Genomic DNA, 18,802 nt, shown 5'->3' with positions numbered 1-18,802 from the left:
TATTATTTGAAATCACTAGAAGCTCTTTAGTTCCATTGGGGACTCAGAAACAAGTACTTTACATGGAATTGTTAGGAAAGCTACTCAGGCTGAACCTGATTTCAGAAATCAATACTAATGGCCTAATTTTAATATTAAATATGAATTTTATTAAGCAGATCTGATGATTCCTCAAAGGCCCGAAACAGAAGGGACAAATGGTCCACTTTTGGACTGTGTTCAGGACATGGCGTTTATACAATGCATGCCTGAAATGCAGCCCAAAGCCACTCCAACAATGTCCCAACCAGGAGCCAGCGTGAAAAAGAGTGCTGAAAAACTGCTCCTTTTCAGAAGCTGGTTTAAAAGTGCCAGGGTGACCCCAATCTGCCCTTTTGGGGCAGTCTATTTCACCCAAAGCATCTTTTTGTGAGATGCTTCTAGTGCATTGTAAGCCTTAAGAGCTAGATCTTGAGTTTTCTGAAAGTAGGTCTAAACCCCTCCGTCAAGCAGCCCATTTCCAAGGCTGAACACTTTGCAGTGGCAAAAAGCAGCACCACTGTTTTTATTTTTTTTGGCACCTTCCCATCATTCACGCATACCATCACACAAACACACCACCTGCAACTTCCAATTGCCTTCCATGTTCTGCCCCAATGCCATTCCATTGGATGGCAACTCCTTTGATCAGCCACACAGTTGCACATGCAATGCTCCACTGGTTCAGGGCATTAGTGCATTGGTGTATTAGTGATACATTGCCAAAGCACAGTCATGGAACCCCCCCCCCCCCCCCAATCCATAACCCTCTGTTGGACTGTCTGGTTTGTGTACAGTGTAATTACATCCATTGGAGTTGTTGCACTTTCTTTTCCTTTCCTTTCCTTTTTCTTTCTTTCTTTTCTTGCCACAGTCCCACACTGATGCCTGGCTGTTTATATGCAGGCACAAAGATGCACACTTTCCCCAGCGAGCTGGAGTATCCAGCTTCTTTTTGTTCTGTTTTTTAGCCCAGAAGTGTGGCTTCATTTCAGTTTCCACCTGATTTCAAGGTGTGTATCTTATAATTTCACCTGCCTTCAAAGCAGCTGGAAGCCACTTTATTTTCCCCATCTGTTTCACCCCTGAGGAGGGGGGGGGGGGGGAGAGACTTCTACAATTATCTTCTATAACTAGGCATGATGATGTCATGACCTCTTCTCATTCTTCTGGAGTATAGGCTGAAAACATCTTCTGTGTGACACTCCAAAGCAGAATTCCTCAATCAGGGTTTCCCAGAACCCTAAAGTTCTATTAGAAATCTCAAGGGGTTTCATAAGAGATCAGCCAGACCAAGACAAAGGCTAATCCCTTAAAATGGGCAGAGATTTGCTAAGTGGAGGAATTGGAAGGAACAAAGACATGGAGAAGTGGAGTGACTCTGTCTTTACCACTTTGTTGCTGGTGCACAATAGGTACCAAGATAATTGTGCAGTCACATTCTTCTCCTCTGTGCCCTCTTGTGGGATGTGAGGGAAGATGGGAGCAGCCAAGGATCTGTTGCTAATGGTGGTGATGGTGGTGCCTTCCATAACCCAGTGCTTCAGTGTTATGATTATGGAAGCACAACTCAGCTTGTCCCCACAGCAGTGAAATGTGAGACTATGAGGACAGGAGTTGCATATTGGTTGCATCTGGGAATCCTGGAATGTGTTCCCTTGGGTTTTAACAAACATCAGGAGCAAGACAGAAAACATCTCATTTCAGTTGAAGATGAAATCTGTGTGTACTTATCTTATGTTTGACCAAAAATTGATTATATATGAAGCAAAAAGCAATCACAAGCTTCACATAGTAAATGTTATTCTTTCTTTTTAGATTAAGAATAATACCTTTCATGAATATATAGACTTATACAAGAGATAAAAAACAAAGACATGTGTAGAATAATTTTGTAATTGCTAGGCCTGTCTTTGAGCCTGATGTCAAGCAGAAAGAATCCCCCCCCCCAAAAAAAAGTCTTTTATAAAATTGTGTCTAAGCCCATTTTTTCCATATTGCTTTGCTTAATGATTTTAGTAGCTTTACAATTCAACATTATCAAGAAATTTCCATCTGGTAAATAATCATTAATTAAAATCAAATTACAACCATTATTTAAATTACATCTACACAAACCTACCTTTGGAAAAATTACATCCCATTTTGGCTTAGGTCAGTTATTTAACAGACATTTATTATGTTTGCCTTATGAGTTTTTAAAATTTATGAGAGGAAAAGAAAGAAATTAATTTCAAGAAAGGTTAGCTAAGTTTACCACCATATTTTAAAAAAAGAAAAGTTGACTTTAAAATCTTTTTTTGGTTTCAAACACAGAAAAAATGAGTCTTGCATATACCATCACTCATTAGCATTGCAAAATATAATTTTAAGTTCTTTGGCGTATTGCAATAAGGTTTTTTTTTAAAAAAAATCTAGTAAGAAATTCAAAAAAGAAAAATGGAAGTTTCCTCTGCCTGCACTAGTTACTCATATTAGACTTGATACTTTTTGTGAGACAGGAGAAACTCACAAAAAGAGTAGACCAATAAACTGGCAAAGATATACAGGTCAAGAGAAAACTATTCTGTTTCTCTCCCTAGTGGAAATCATTCCACTGCCCCTCTTGAACTTAGGTTTTATCACTCTTAATAATCATGAGAAGAATATCTTCCAGTAGGAAATACAAAAACTATAATTTTGTTCACTGAGGATGTTGTATTGGATTGCTGAATGTTGTCCAGAAGACATGAGTGAGAGATATCAGAATAACTTTTTTCCTCTCACTGATTTCTCTTTTAAATTGTAGTGAGATCTGAATTGAATTGGGAGATATCAAGCAACCACCACATGATGATCCACTTATTTAGCAATCTTGGTTGGTTGAAAATTGGTACGTTCATGTTGGCATAGCTGTGCAAATTCATTTCCATGCAGATCTCAACACAAGGCTACCGAAAAGGGGTTTCATACAAAAGAGAGATGGATGTTTTAAGGTGATTTTTATAGAAAACTTAAAATACTTCCAAGTAGATTGTTATGCTTATAGCACACAAGTATTGTTCAGAATATGCTGATATTTTAAGGGCTCCCTGCAAAATGATCCACTCTCCTTTGTACATAAACTCTTACTGTTCAGCCATTTATTTATTTATTTAGGGTATTTATACCCCCTTTAGTTCCTCAGAGAGACTTACAAATTGTTAATTTGACAATTCTCTGCCCTCAAGTTTACAATCTAAATAAGGGCACACAAATAATAAGGAATGGCTGAGGATTAAGTTGAGTAGATACTGCCTCTTCTTCTCTCTCTCTCTGCAGCCAAGGCAATGACATTTGGGAGAAAATAAGAACTAGGTTTTTAAAAACTGAAATATACCAATTCTAACCTCTTTCCAGCTATCCTGAACTATGGGGAGGGGGGAGATGGATATCCTTTGCTATTTATTTGTGTGTGTGTTGGGAGGGTTTCTGAAGTTAAACATTGGCTTTCAGGGAAACAAAAGTGTCCTCACCGAATTTCCTAGTGAAGCGAAATGTAACTCCATGAGTTCACTAAAGTGAGATAGCCATGTGGTTTTTGAGGTTCTTTCTTGGAAAGGAAAATTTTGAGGAAAAACAGGAAAAACTGAGAGATGGTTTCAATAAAATAAGCAACGTTCCTCAGAGCTGTAATCCATCACTACTGATAACCCTAATCTGCAATCCAGTACATTTTTTAAAAATGTTCAAATGTTACCATTGCCTTATATTTTAACTCCACAATTTAATTCTGTCATGTAAAGAACTTCATTTAGTATTTTTGGACATACTTTATTTATAATTTTCTTCTCTCATTACATTGAAAAATCCAGACTTTAACCATGACAAAATATTAATTCAAAAATAAAACATAATATTTCAGAATTCCCCCCACCAAACACAATAAGGACATTTAAGTTTAAGTGTTCGTGTTGCAAGGTTTTGTTGTTTATTTGTTATTTAGTTGTTCATTTCAATGTTTTGGCATAGGGACAGGCTTCCAGGATTACTGCTTTTCAAGTGCGCTATCCCTGGCATAGAAGCAACAATCCCAACCCGGAGCACTGTAGAGAGAAGAAAATGTTTAAAACCACTGTTTCCACGCTGGTAAACAGCAAGGAAGCAGTAATCTTGACTGGACATGCAGAAGGCAGAAAGTTTTAACCTCTCCCTGCCTAAAAAATCCTGAAACAGCCTTTCTTACCCAGTGATCTTTAACAGGACCTCTATAATGGGAGCAATGTACAAACTTATCAGGCCATTTTGATTTTATGCAGGATTGCTAGAATGAGAGTAAATTAAAGAATCACACATCACTCTCTTTTCTCTCCAGGGCAAATTTTCCTTGCTTTTTTTCCCTTATTTATTTAAATCAGCTTTTCTTTGATCTGCATATTGTTTTCTTATAAACACTTTGAAAGCACAGATTGAAAATGGAGCATCATGCACACAATCCAAGATACAATTGCTTAAACCTACAGATGTGCAACATGAACTTTCAGTATGTTTGAAAATGAAGGTCCTAGGAAATTTTTACAACCTCTGCAGGTTTATTACTTTCCAAAGAATGAAGATGCTTCTTTAATTTATTTTTAAAGCCCTAAGGGCTACATATTTAATAAAAGCTGCTTCCCCCAGTTTTCAGCAACATTAAACTACCCTTAATTAAGTTTTCTTATTAAAATAAGAAAATCTTATAAAGAGTGTCAGCCCCTGAAACCTGTCCCATATATATTCTTGGTGGGATAAAAACAGTGATGTGTAAAGTGTTGTGCAATTTCTTCCCAGCAGGCTGCTAAATTGTTTACATACTGACCTTGTGAGCCAAAATATGAAAGGCCCCTGACCACTTGAGACAGCTCTGCTGGATGGCATTGTGAGGATACCATAGTGGCAGTGAAGAAGGATTACTGTTACATTGCCATGGTGCAGGGTTTCCAATGATTCTGTCCCAAAATCTGACAAAAAGTCAGATTATTCCAAGCCTCTCATCATGTTTCCATTTATGTCACTGAAAGTGCCACAGGGTCTGACCATCTCTCCAAAGTGTTCCATCAGTCCCCAGCTGTAACTCATGATTCTCTATTGATTTGCTACCATTTGAGCACAAGTCTGTTGTTGATTTAGCAAAGGTATCTCACAAGAAATATCCATCTGTCCATTGTTGTTAATTGCTGTCAAGTTGCTTTAGACGTATGATGATCCCATGAATAAGAACCATCCAAGACACTCTGTCATCAACAACCCTGCTTAGGTCTATCCACCTGTAATGTGGTCTTACTCTTTTCCTACTGCCTCCATGTGACAAACCACTATTATATTTTTCTATCATGTCATCTCATGACATGTCCCAAGTATGACAGTTTGGTCATTTTGGCTTCTAAGGATAATTCAAGTGTGATTTGCTCTAGGATACATTTGTTGGCCATTTTTCCATTCCATGGTATATGTAGAGCTGTCCTTCAGCACTCTCCATCCTTATTTTTCCTAGAACATTATAACAGCAGCACCCAGGTATCAGAGAATATGGGAACGATTTTTTTCCCCAAGGGTGTTTGATTTGTCTGTGTCAGTACACGATGGCTGACGTCTAGCATATTTGGCATCAAAAGAAGAACTCAAGTGCCCTGGGAAAAGTTCAGAGCACCAGAGGAGCAGAGAAAGGGGGACCCCTCTAGCTGAACTTTTTCACCTCTGCTGCTGTTGTCACTGCTGCTGTCAGACAAAATTATAGTAGGCAAGCAGGCAGCCAAGAAAGAAGAATCCTTTTCAATTCAATTTACAATATGATTAGGAGAAGCACTCTAGAAGCCACATTGCTACCCCATATTGAAGGAAACCAATATTATTTACTGAGGTTCATATACTAAAGTAAGAATCACAATCTTTGATAATATGACCAAATGGAAACAACAACAATAAACCTGTCTGATTGCTGCTGAAGACAGGACAGTCTAATAGGCTCTATCCTCTTCCTATCCTTTTAACCTCTATGAAATATGCAATCCATATATTTAGCTGTAAGAAGATAACGATGGGGAGAAAAAATATTCCTTTTTCACAAGAAAAGCACTGCCTCTTTAACATTCAGAGAAGCCTGGGAGCTGTATGTTCATTTGACTGCTCTTTTCCTTCTTGTCTCACCTAGGGTGTATAGTTTGTCAATAAGGCCTGAGACACAAAAATTAATAATACTTACAATAGTAAAAAGAAATTTATTGCTGGTTTGTCCTTCTCAGTTGGTATCATTCCAAGTCACCTGGATCCATTGGTTTCAAAGGGGGGGGGGGGGGGGTATGTGAAAGGAAAGTAGCCACTGGACAGTTCATGCCAGAAAGGAAATGGAAAATAGAAAATTAAAAAAACCTAGAGAACTCTAAATGTAAATAAAGTATGATATGCACTAGGACCTCAACTAATAACGTTGTTGTTTATACATAGAAAATGAAGTCAAAAATGCATGGATGGCAAATGATTTATTCAAGAAGTGAACCATATTCTGTTCTTAGAAATAAGGTACTTTCAGTGCAAGAAACTAGAGCAAGAAGACTGGAATATTTAAAAAATAAAAGCTTTGTACATGGTGCAATAAGTGTTGTTGTTATTCTTGTTGATACAGCAATACCTTGAAACAATGTTATAACAACTTATAAAGTCAGACACATTGTGTTCTCCCAGTATATGTCACACATGGCTTCTTCTATGCTGAATTCTAGTGCCTCCCAAAGAAGAAGCCTACTCTGTTTCTCTGTTGGGCCTGCTCACTGTATGTGGAAAGGAGTAGCCATGTGGCCTTATCCCTCAATTAACTCTCCCAAGGCTTCAGATTGCATCAAATTTCCACTTATATGTTGATTAGGCAAGTTTGCCATCTAGTGACTGAAGCTGGTACTGTTAGCTTCAAATGAAAATTAATTCATGCATTGTTAAATCTAAATAACCTAAAGCACACAGATTAAGGAGCCAGTGTGGCACAGTGATTTGAGTTTTGGACTACAGTTCTTGAGACCAGGGTTTGAATCCTCACTCAGCCATGAAAACTCATGGGGTGACTTTAGACAAGTTATACTTTCTCAGTGTCAGAGGAGGGCAAAGGCAAACAGAACAGGGAATAGGGATTCAGCTGAATGGCGCTACACTCCCCCTAAAATCTCAAGTTAGCAGTTTGGGTATACTCCTGGACTTGGATCTGTGTCCAGGTGTGTATTTGCACTGTTTAAACCAGTGTTCAAGTTGCACCTGTTCCTTAAGATGTCATATCTGGTTGTGGTGACATATGCCTTGATTACATCCTGTTTGGACTACTTCAACATGCTTTACATGGGGCTGCCTTTGGAAATTCTTCAGAAATATAGATCTAGTGAGATTTCGATAAAGTGACATATAAAAACACAGGATGGGAGATTTCTGTTAGGGTGCATAATTATTTCCATTATCTACCCCTAAAGAAGATTCAGAGATTTGTGAAATATAAGTCCAACTGTAGCACAAAAGCGCATTTCATTTATCAGATATGTGGAGGAAAATAATATCTGCATTTTGTCATAATGCTATTTCTGTAAATAAAAGGAGTCATACTTCGAAGGGTTCAAGGCCAAATCAGAATTGTGTATTCAGCTATCACTATGTTCACAGTCTGCAGAATTAGAGGGGCAGTCTATGAATAAGGATGAGAAATTTCATCCCACATTCCACTTACCATTAGAAGCATCCGTATTTTATTTATTCTGCACACAAGTGGCTTGTGAGATTTTTTTATTGTTTGTTTGCAGAAAACAACATTTCATGTGCAGGAAATAGCACTTTCTCTCTTTCTCTACACACACACACACACACACACATTCTGTGCATACAATCTATTTTCACAATGAAAAATGTGGCTTCCTGTGCAGAAAATGCTGTTTTCTTCACAAAACCATCATGTATGAATTTTATCTAGAATATCCTGGAGTGCAAAGATTCTTATCATGGCTTGATACTTCTTGCCAGGTTTTCTTGATACTCAAAAATCCCCACTTTTTTGTCATCTCTCACATATTTTCAGATAGTCTTTCCATCCCTAATATATATCCAGTGCCTCATTTTCTGAGCTTAAAAAATCAAAAGAACTTTCAACTGACTTCTAATAAAACTGGAGATTCACAAATAGTAACAAAAAAGAATTAAAATGGCTGACATAATGTGCGGCTACCACTATCAGTGAATCTAAGAAATATATGAAACTGAATTTGGAGGAGGAAATCTAGTGAAGCAAAAATTAAAGTGGGATAAGTGTTTGATAAAGGAAAAGAGACTGGCCAATGACCCTATAGGCAAAAAAACCCAAAAGCTGTGTCTTGCGTAGTTTGACAGAACAGTTATGCTAAAGTATGTAAAAAGAGGTTGCACGTTTAGTTTGATAATTTCATTCTTTGTGTTTAATGGAAGGACAAAGCAATTATTGTGCCTCAGTAGTTGAATTATGTAAAAAAAATATAATACTAATCTTACCATTCAGAATACTGCTATGCCATGAATTATTGTGCTGATCTCCCCACCAGATCTCTAAACAAGATTAAGATGATCACACTTTCCCACCTGCCTACATTTGCAGCATACCCTCAACACCAACCCCCACTTTTGTTCACAGTGAATGGTCACAGGGAATTATATATTCTTCTAGGATAGAACTATTTTGCCATATTAATATACTATTAAGATATTATCAAACTCAATATACAACTGTATTACATCTTTCAGCCAAAAACCTCTAATAAAAATATTAATAATAAAAATAATTAGATGTTGTCATGGACTCTAGGTATTTAGTAGCTGCTAAAAGGCTGCTGCCACACTGTAGAATTAATGCACTTTTGACACTGCTTTAACTGTCATGGATACATCCTATGAAATCCAAATATTTGTAGTAGTTGTGGCACAAGAGCAATCTGACAGAGAAGGTTAAATATCTCTCAAAACTACAAATCCCAGAGTTCCATAACATTGAGTCATGGCAATTAAGCCAAGGTCGCAATGCATTAATTCTGTAGTGTAGATGCAGCTAAAGCTTGGAATCAAAGAGCAATAGTGGAGGCAGCTAGCTTTTTTAAAATCCCACACAAGTCTGTCTCACTTCCAGGTGTACTTACTAGGCTGTGTGTGTGTGTGTGTGTGTGTGTGTGTGTGTGTGTGAGAGAGAGAGAGAGAGAGAGAGAGATATTTATATAAAGTTGTACATTTGGTCATAGAACCAAAACGCATCCATGTGCTAATAGGTATGACAGTTTGACATTCCACTGTAGGTTTCACAAAAATAATTGGAGTTCTGGCTATTTAAAAGAAATGAGGTGAAAAGTTTGCTTGAAGAAAAGGAGGATTTTTAGACTTGGTTATCTCTGGAATAGTTGGGTCTCGTACTACTGCTTTGCCTCAGAAAATCAGGCCTGGAAGAGATGGGCTGAATGCGCCGTGCTGGTGCAAATACTAGGGTTAGGGACCACACACCAACCACATGGTCCCTAACCCTAGCATGGCGTAGCAGAGGAGTAATGACGGTGTTATGTCCATTTTGACATAAGCGACACACAGCATTGGCACATCGCCAGGCATTGCTTAAGTCACGAGTGCACCAATGGCACACTCACAATGTCACTCCATCGCTACCAAAGAACCTAGAAACACCAGGTTCTTTTTACTCCAGAGGGACAGTGCCCAGTTTGGGGGTTGTGCCATCCCTCCAGAGTTAAAACGGGTGAATGTAGACTGCCGGTTCACGGCGGGCTGTACCGCCCCTCAATCTCCAGCTGGCTCAAGGAGTGAGATTTGAGATATATTTAAAGCTACCAATGCCATTAACATTATAAAAGTTGGAATTCTTTAAAAGAATAATTCAGAACTCGTGACCTATTTATCTTTAAGGAATTTGTCACACAGGGAAAATTGGGTTAAAATGGTTAAAATGGTAAGAACCTATGATTAACTCACAATTGCACAAATAGTTTTCACAATCAAAATGCTGTTATCATGTGCAGAATCCAAGATTAACCTGTACTTGCATGCAAATGAGGGAATGGGTTTATGCACAGGAGATGAACAGGAGAAGCGTGCAGGGTGTGATAATCTTCCCACCGATTGCATTATTTCCATGATTTAATCAAGATTTAATTATGCTTGCCTTCCTTGTGAAAAATTCCTATGTCTGCGAAAAGGTGCCTCCTGTAAGTGCCACAATATGCATACTTGGGAGGGGAGCTGAAAACACAGGACAGACTTATCCAAAATCATCAGTCATAACACATAAATGGAACTGCCATGTTTAAAAAAATATACACCTATAAACAGTAGATCCTGGAGACAAATGACAGAACAAACCATTACCTTCCTTCCTTGATTGGAAGTGACCTAAAGAATCTGGTTGTCCCCTCCTGGAAAGAGAACACTGGACTTCTGGCTTTACTTTTATCCAGCAAGAAAATTCATATGTTTTTGATAGAGCTGTTGTAACACTTCAAGGAGTGAAGTGGCCAGAAAACTGAGCTTTCTCTAGTCTCCATAGTTAGACCTCTCAGAACAGGGCCTGACTCAATTCATGACCTGCATCCTGCCCCTATTGCCTCCCACTCCTTCCTCCAAGTTCCCCATCCCATCTTTCCAAGTTCCCCACCAAAAAGGCCTTACATGAGGAGAACAATAGCAGCACTGGTAAAATTATGTTACCTGTAAGGATGGTGGACTGAGGAACTTCCAAGGAGAATCAGTTGGAGCAGGTTTCCTGTGCTTCACGTGTTGATGGATCTCATTTAAATAGTTTTGGAAATATATAAAAAGGGAGACACACAGAGCTATGAAAGTTGCTTTGAAAAGCCATTTGTTCTGTTATTTACTGCATTTTTTAAAAGTAACCTATTCCTAGTACTTATTCCTAGGATGATAAAGTTAACTCACTACATTACTTGCACACTGTTCATTACTTTTCTATTTATTTTTACACTTTTTAAAGGGGTATCCCTTAGGTTTGATAAGCAAATAGCATAAACCTTGAACATTTCCTATCAAAACGCCTCTTAAATAGCTCTTAAAGGGAATGTTGGAAGATAATTAGCAATTGCATTTCATTACACCAATAACATAACTTAGCTTTTTTAAAAATATTGACTTTAAACTCTGACTTTGTTTCACCCCTAAGTAACTAATTACAGGAATCAGGTTTAACTTGTAACTTTTTAATCCAAGCTTTGGAGAAACTGTAGTACAACTTGCAACTTTGCATGTAAGAATGGCCTGTATATAACTACTGTAAGAGTATTCCTTAAAAAGGAAATGTTCAAAGTTTATGCCATTTGCTTATCAAACCTAAGAGACACCCCTTTAACAAGTGCAAAAATAAATGGAAAAGTAATGTTGTAAATAATGCCATGCAAATCTTGTAAAGATGAACATGCAAGTCATAGTTTATACTGGCAGTTCCTCCATGTTAGTACACTGGAACCTTCCCATCATTGAAGGTCCAGTGCTTGGCTCCTCCATGGATGGGGGGGGGGGGGGAATGCAGTCAATCATTCACCATATTATTCAATGGATGGTGACATTTGCACATCTGAATACATACATCACTATTAAATAATATGGGGCATAGAGATCCATGGGTGATCGAATCCATGGATCAATAATCCGCTGATACAGCAAGCTGACTGTATAGCATATCTATTATTTCTGTCATTCTGTGCATTATCAAATAGGGACTGAACTACCATGCATGAGACAGCTTGACTTTCTGTCTTGATATCTCACACACCTGCCACTTCTTGGTTCCACTCTATAAATCTTTTGTTTGAATTACTTGATATATGGTTGTCTTTTTTTTCTCCTTCTTTCTCTTTTCTTTTCAGGTGTTACCGTTCTTGAAGGACCAATTTATGCTGTGGGAGGCCATGATGGCTGGAGCTATTTGAATACGGTTGAGAGGTGGGACCCCCAAAGTCAACAGTGGACATTTGTAGCCAGTATGTCTATTGCTAGAAGCACAGTCGGTGTGGCAGCATTAAATGGCAAGTGAGTAGAGGGGATAAAATTGTAATGAATTTCAAACGTTCACATCTAAGCATTTCTGTGTTTCTTTCTATTGGCCAGATTTCAGTATTCACCACCAGTTTTCTCTGGATGTCAACACTCAGTGTTCTTTTACATGCACAACTGAAATAGCTTATATCAGGAACATAACCTGGAGAAATGTAGTTTGTGGGTAATTGAAAATAAATCTCACAATTGTTTTTTAAAAGTTTGAAGGGATGTAAAATTTGGCTAGATGAAATATAGTTTGTACTATCATCTTTCTTCATTCCTCCTGTCCCCTCAGTCTAAACATTAAATCCTACACTACTTGATGTTCCATCATATTGATATTTTCAAGAGGTTTTCATATGCATACATGGAGCACAAGATCACACAAAGTGTATCGAGCAGCACAGAGATTCTCCTTTCATGGCCCCTTTCAGGTGTTAATGTCTGTTATATATCTTTACCAGGCATGGTGTGTGCAGTTGGAAGATGGGTACATGTTGTTCTATTGGTGCCGCCTTTACTTTACTAGCACGATGACATACAATGTGGTATTATGAGGGCTTTTTGTTTAGGACTATATAATAAAACAGTACTTAGCTGTTAGTTCTTAATGATAAATTTATCACATACCTAATAAATGTATTATTAAGCACATAACTTTTAAATTCCACCCCTTTCTTTTTAAACTGTATCTAAAAATAACTCTTCTCTTCCTAGGACATTGTGACTGACCTCATACTGTCCATTCATCCATAAACTATAGTTAACTTTCTAATTGACATTACTCTACTGCACGAAGTCACCATGCTGCTGAAATGTTCAAGAATAGCTCAAGTGGACAGATCTGCTTTGACTGCACAACTTTATTCTTGGCCTAAAAGAATATTGTTCCTATAATTTTTTGACCATAAGCAGCCAGTCAGCTAAAATGTAGATTTACTAAATGATCTCATAAGTACATTGTTAAACCCTCAGAAAAATTCTCCCTTTGTTTTGGGTTTTGTTTTGTACATAGCTAAGCACACTGAAAAACTGTGAATTTAATAGGTAGATTTTAAAACATATGGAAATAACTTGATAACTTTCGTCCGTGTGGATGTGAGCATACATACAAATAAACTGGTGTTCAAGGTCAGTTTTATTCCATATTTTAATGAGGAAAAAGATTTTTTTTTTCTAAATACAGCACTGAAGCATAACAAAAATCTGAAAACAAAGCATCATTGAAACAGAAAAATGACTTGACAAAATTGTTAACTTAACACTCTCAAACATAAAACATGAAAGGCACATATAGCAGGTTATCATTTCTAGTGCAGTTTCCATTCCAGTACATGTTTCTTAGGAGTTAAGTCCTAGGGCTGATCCAAAACACTTTGCTTCCTAGAACAAGCATGATTCCCCTTTTATTCCATGGACACAAAATTACAGTTACACTGCAAAAGAATGGAAGGGGCTGTACATACAACCCTTAAGGGGTAGCGGGACATCACTCCTTTCCTAGCAATAGCAATAGCAAGTACATTTTTATACCGCTTATCAGTGCACCTAAGCACTCCCTAAGCAGTTTACAAAGTGTAAGATGATTGCCCCCAACAATCAGGGTACTCCTTTTAGCAACCTTGGAAGGATACAAGCCTGAGTCGAGCTTGAGCCCTTTTGCTGGTATTGAATTCACAACCTTATGGTTTGTGAGCAAGTGGCTGCAGTACAGACATTTAACCACTGTGCCACTAACTGGATCGGGGTCATGACAACTGCATCCAGTGGTCCTGATCTTGTCTTTCGAGGGCATAAAAAGGAGCTTCAAAAAGCGGCTCCTTTTTGTGCCCTCAAAAGAGTGCCATAGCTGCAGCGGTGCAGCTATAAGGTGTTCCTTCAGGGCTGCGTTGTATGGACACCACCAGAGGAGTGCCATAATGCCTCATGCCATGTGAGGCAGCGTGCGGCATCATGGTACCCTGGGGGTGGTGTTGGGGCATGTATCATCTGGAGTTATCTCTCATTAATTTATAATAATAGAATATGTGCACCTTCAGTTTTAGGGAATGGAATTAATTACAAATATTTAGTTATTTGGAACTCTCAAGGTCTCCAAATACACCCACCCAAGGAGAATCCAAAAATTCAGGTGCCTGTGTTGAATCATATCAGTTACAGTGATTTTTATCTCCAACAGGGACACATCTTTTATAAAGCCAAGAGGTTTTAATTGCCACTCCAAAGCCAAGCAACCACCAGATAATTCAAATTGCAACGGTGTTAGTTCATAACATGTCATTATTACTATAAAATTTAACTCTGCCCTATTCTCCAACTTCCAGCTATTTTAAGGATAGCAGCTAACCTCAGATGGGTGGAAAGTCCTGATGCTTCAGCACTGAAAGCCCTACAAAAGTATTGTGTCTTTTTATATCTCACTCACTGTGTAACGCGAGTGAACTTCCCATATGATGACTTCTCCATATAGTGCTATTGCTGGTTTGTATGTTTTTGAAAGGGAGGTGCCCACTAAGCATCTTAGGAGGTAAAAGGCTGTTCAAAATGGAGCTACAATGAAGTGGAAATACAGAAGACACCTGCTTTTAAATAATTTGCTGTTCAGTGAAACATTGACATTTAAGGGGAAAAGTGTTCTGAAATCACTCCACTTTCACAGTGTATTTACTCACCTGATCTTTTTTTCAGTAGAGCAAATAAGGCTGTAGGAAAGGCCATAAAACCCAGAATAAAGTGAAGGGGATACATTTTTTTCAGAGAGATTTAATTATTAAAAGTTCTGCTTATATCAAAGCGATGCACATTATTACTTTACTAAATCTTCCTATTATGGTGCTTTAAAAATGATCTATGGTTTTTGAAACTCCCAATAGAATGGATTCTTTTTCCATTCCATTTTTACCTAATTTTGCATATGTGCTTTTGAAAGTAAAAGAGCTCACCTTTATCTTGTTTTAATGAAGCATTGCTGATAGAAATTTTGAGCATAAATAGCTTCTAGCTTCTTGACCATATGAAGCAGACCGGTTTCCTACTGGGTGAGGGTTTGAAAGCCACAGGTATGATGCATTTTGCAGGAGATCTCCTCAGTTCCCTGTCCTTCAGAATCACTAAAGAAAAAAACTCTGCCCTTTATCGATCCATTTCATCTCAAAGATATGCTTTCAAGTATTTTATAGCCCTAGAGGCAGTTAGTGTTTTATGAAATATGAGGGGTAGGTATTGATTACTGCCCAAGTAAATGGGCATGCCCTTTTCCCATACACAGAGGGGATGGTTCTCCTTCAAGCTTTGTACATTATTTGCTTTGGATGTATGCAGAGCTTTAATATCTTTGGGGCTGAATTCATGGATGCTCACACACTGGCTGCTTTGTATTGGAATCTCTGCCCAAAATGGGGGAAATAGGCATGATCTAGAACTGAAGTTGCCACTGCATTTTGTTTAAGAAAACTGTTAATTTATTTATGAAATGCATTTATGTCTTATCTTCTTCCAGTCAGATTTTTTGAGTGTACAAATATCCCTGTGAGGTAGGTCAGGTTGAGAGAGAGACTGCCCCAAAATAATCCTGTGAGCATTGTAAGACAGTGGATACTAGAAGTGGGTTCTTCCAAGTCCCAGTGTAGTTTGGTAACCATTATGCTACCATTGTTTTCAATGGTAATGCAGATTTAAAGACTTAGACTAATAGAATCTTAGAATCATAGAAATGGAATAGATCACAAGGGCCATCCAATCCAAACTCCCAGCCATGCAGGAAATCACAATCAAAGCACCTCTGACAGATGGCCATCCAGCCTCTGTTTAAAGACTTCGAAGGAAGGAGACTCCACTACACTCCGAGGGAGAATGTTCCAATGTCAAACAGCCCTTACTGTCAGGAAGTTCCTCCTAATGTTGGGGTGGCATCTCTTTTCCTGTAGCTTGCATCCATTGTTCCAGGCTGTGTACTCTGGAGCAGCAGAAAACAAGCTTGCTTCCTCCACAATATGACACCCCTTCAAATATTTAAACAGGATTATCATATCACCTCTTAACCTCTCCAGACTAAATATACCCAGCTCCCTAAGTCTCTTTTTGTAGGTCATGGTTTCCTGACTCTTCACCATTTTGGTCATCCTCCTCTGAACACGCTCCCGCTTATCAACATTTTTTTTTAATTTTGGTGTCCAGAACTGGACACAGTATTCCAGGTGAGGTCTGACTGAAGCAGAGTAGAGGGGCACTATTACTTCCCTTGATATAGACACTATACTTCTATTGATGTAGCCTAGAATTGCATTGGCCTTTTTAGCTGTTGCAACACACTGTTGACTCATGTTCAACATGTGGTCTACTAGGACTCCTAAATGGCTTTCACATGTACTGATGTCAATCCAGATGTCCCCTATCCTGTATCTATGCATTGCATTTTTTCCTGCTTAAGTAAGTACCTTACATTTATCCCTGTTGAAATTCATTCTGAGACAAAACTTCCAAGTTTCAAGGTCAGCAAAGCATCCACTCTATATATTCCCTCTTTAGCACAAAGTTAGACAGTACTTAGAAGCAAAACATTGTTACCCTCCTTGATCCAAAGCTGCATATAATAGGCTCCAAGGAACACCTGCTAGTATGGTCTCTCCTCTTTTGTTATTGTTTGAAAGATTGTATGCACTCATAGTGTATGAAAAGTTGGCGAACATCATAAAGAATGACTTGGGTAGTATGTAGACAGCGAATGGATAGTACATGCACAAGATCTTGAGGTGGTATATAAATAATACACCATCATAGTATTGTCTGTACAATTTTAGCCATTTTTGGAATATCTGTTAATTATACAGAAGTAGCAAATGGCTATTATGATATTGTTGTGCAATCCTGCACCTGGTAAACTAAAGGAAGCTTTGCTTTTAAAGTCAGCAGATGCTGAATTCCTTCACTCTGTAACCTGTGGCAGTCACATTAACCTTTCACAAGGGTCAGAACACGATTCTATTTGTGTGGTTGCTCTATAAAAGGAATTTGCTGCTTGGGAGGAAAAGAACAGAAATTGCTTTTAAATGTGTAAGGGCAGGTATGGGCAGATGTTCCTGCCATGAACTGACGAGATGCACATTTTGGCCGCATGCCATTTTCTTCCCTTTATCATTTATCATATTATACCCTTAAGAAATCATCTTTCCAACCTTTTTGGTTCCCTTCTACTGTGTAGGCTAATAACTCCACATTTAATATATATGCACACACATAAAGTGAGGGCTTTCCTTCTATTACATCATTATTTTCCCCTTGCTGTTTCTCACTTCTCCCACACTTTCAGTTCTCTTCCTGCTGCCTCATTGTCACATTCTTTTAAAAGCTTCTTAGAAAGTCTGTGTCCCCCTCTTCCCCCCCCCCCCCCACTAAAGATCTCTCTGCTTTTACTTCACAAAAATTCCTGAAACTAAACTGAACTAAAAGGTGTTTGTGGGACCAGGGCTTTCTCAAAACATTTTCTGGCACTTAAGAATAATGAAACTCCACTTTAGCAGAGCACATAGTATGTTTTTCTGGACCTAATTTTTATTTTATTTTATTTTAAAGATTAACCAAAATGCCACAAAAGTATGCAGGTATTACGAATCTCAGGCTAAGTAGCATAGCTGTATGTGTGTATTTGTGTGTGTGGTGGTGGTGGGGGGGAGATATGTTTATCTCTTTGTCAGTGATATACATTGACATATCTTTTCCAGTTCTTCATATGCATTTGGGTTGCCAGGTCAGGAGTTTTCCATTCTCTGAGAATTCTGAACCATAGTCCAAGACAAGAGGGAAGCTATGTTGAACTCACAGAGTTGTGCTATCAGACAGTTGCATAACTCTGTGCGTGAGAGAGGGTGTGTGTGTGGATTTTCTATAAAGGTTACATAAAGGTAGTTCCTTGACATGAATATCTAGTCATAACCAACTGTAGAGGGCAGTGTTCATCTCCATTTCTAAGCTGAGGAACCAGCATTGTCCGAGGACTGCTTTGGTGGTCATGTGGCCATCATGACTGCACCGAATGCTGTTACCTTCCCATTTAAGTGGTACCTATCTATCTACTTGCATTTGCATACTCTTGAACTGCTAAGTTGGCAGAAGCTGGGACTAGTGACAGGAGCTCACCCCATCATGCAGCACTCAGGCCTCAAACTGCCAACTTTCTGATCTTCCAATTATCAGAGCTGCTGTCTTAACCACTAAGCCACCACATCCCTTATTAAGCCATCACATCCCTTTTCTATACTACATCCTATACTATCTTCTTTTCTATACTACCTCCTAAACAAATGTTATATACAAGAAATAGTTGGTCAGGGCCTACTAGCAGACTGGCTAATGCTACTAATAAATACATAATAATTATAGTGTGCTCATAGAGCTGTACACCAGTTATATACTCTTTTCCTAAATAATGTCACCCTAAAATAATTAAATTCAATTTAGATTGCATCCACACTGTTCAACATCCAGTTTGACACCACTTTAACATTATTATTATTATTATTATTATTAGCCCGCCTCTTCCCAGAGGATCGGGCGAGTTACAATAAAAATAAAACATAGTAAAATAATAACACAATCCCTAATCCACAATTTAAAATACAACAGCATAAATATCAGTTATTAAAATCACAATAAAAATTACAATAAAATTTAATCCCCATTACAATGAGATGGTTTAAGGGAGAGTCAAAGAAGGCATAGTTGTGGGACAGTGGAGAGGGTCCATGTC

General features: G+C 38.2%; 1 protein-coding gene across 2 annotated transcripts in view; it reads left to right on the top strand.

Moving 5' to 3' along the window:
- The window catches only part of KLHL1 (kelch like family member 1), a 193,180-nt gene that overhangs the window by 160,449 nt on the left and 13,929 nt on the right, over positions 1-18,802 (top strand). For both annotated transcript variants that reach the window (XM_089507962.1, XM_089507961.1), the window contains exon 8: positions 11,886-12,048. In XM_089507962.1, coding sequence (XP_089364088.1) covers positions 11,886-12,048 — 163 coding nt within the window. The remainder of the gene's footprint in view (positions 1-11,885; positions 12,049-18,802) is intronic.

This window comes from Sceloporus occidentalis, unplaced genomic scaffold (genome assembly GCF_023333645.1).
Source record: "Sceloporus occidentalis isolate IW3139 unplaced genomic scaffold, rSceOcc1.0.p SCAF_2, whole genome shotgun sequence".
Lineage (NCBI taxonomy): Eukaryota > Metazoa > Chordata > Lepidosauria > Squamata > Phrynosomatidae > Sceloporus > Sceloporus occidentalis.
This window is presented reverse-complemented; position numbering and strand designations above follow the sequence as displayed.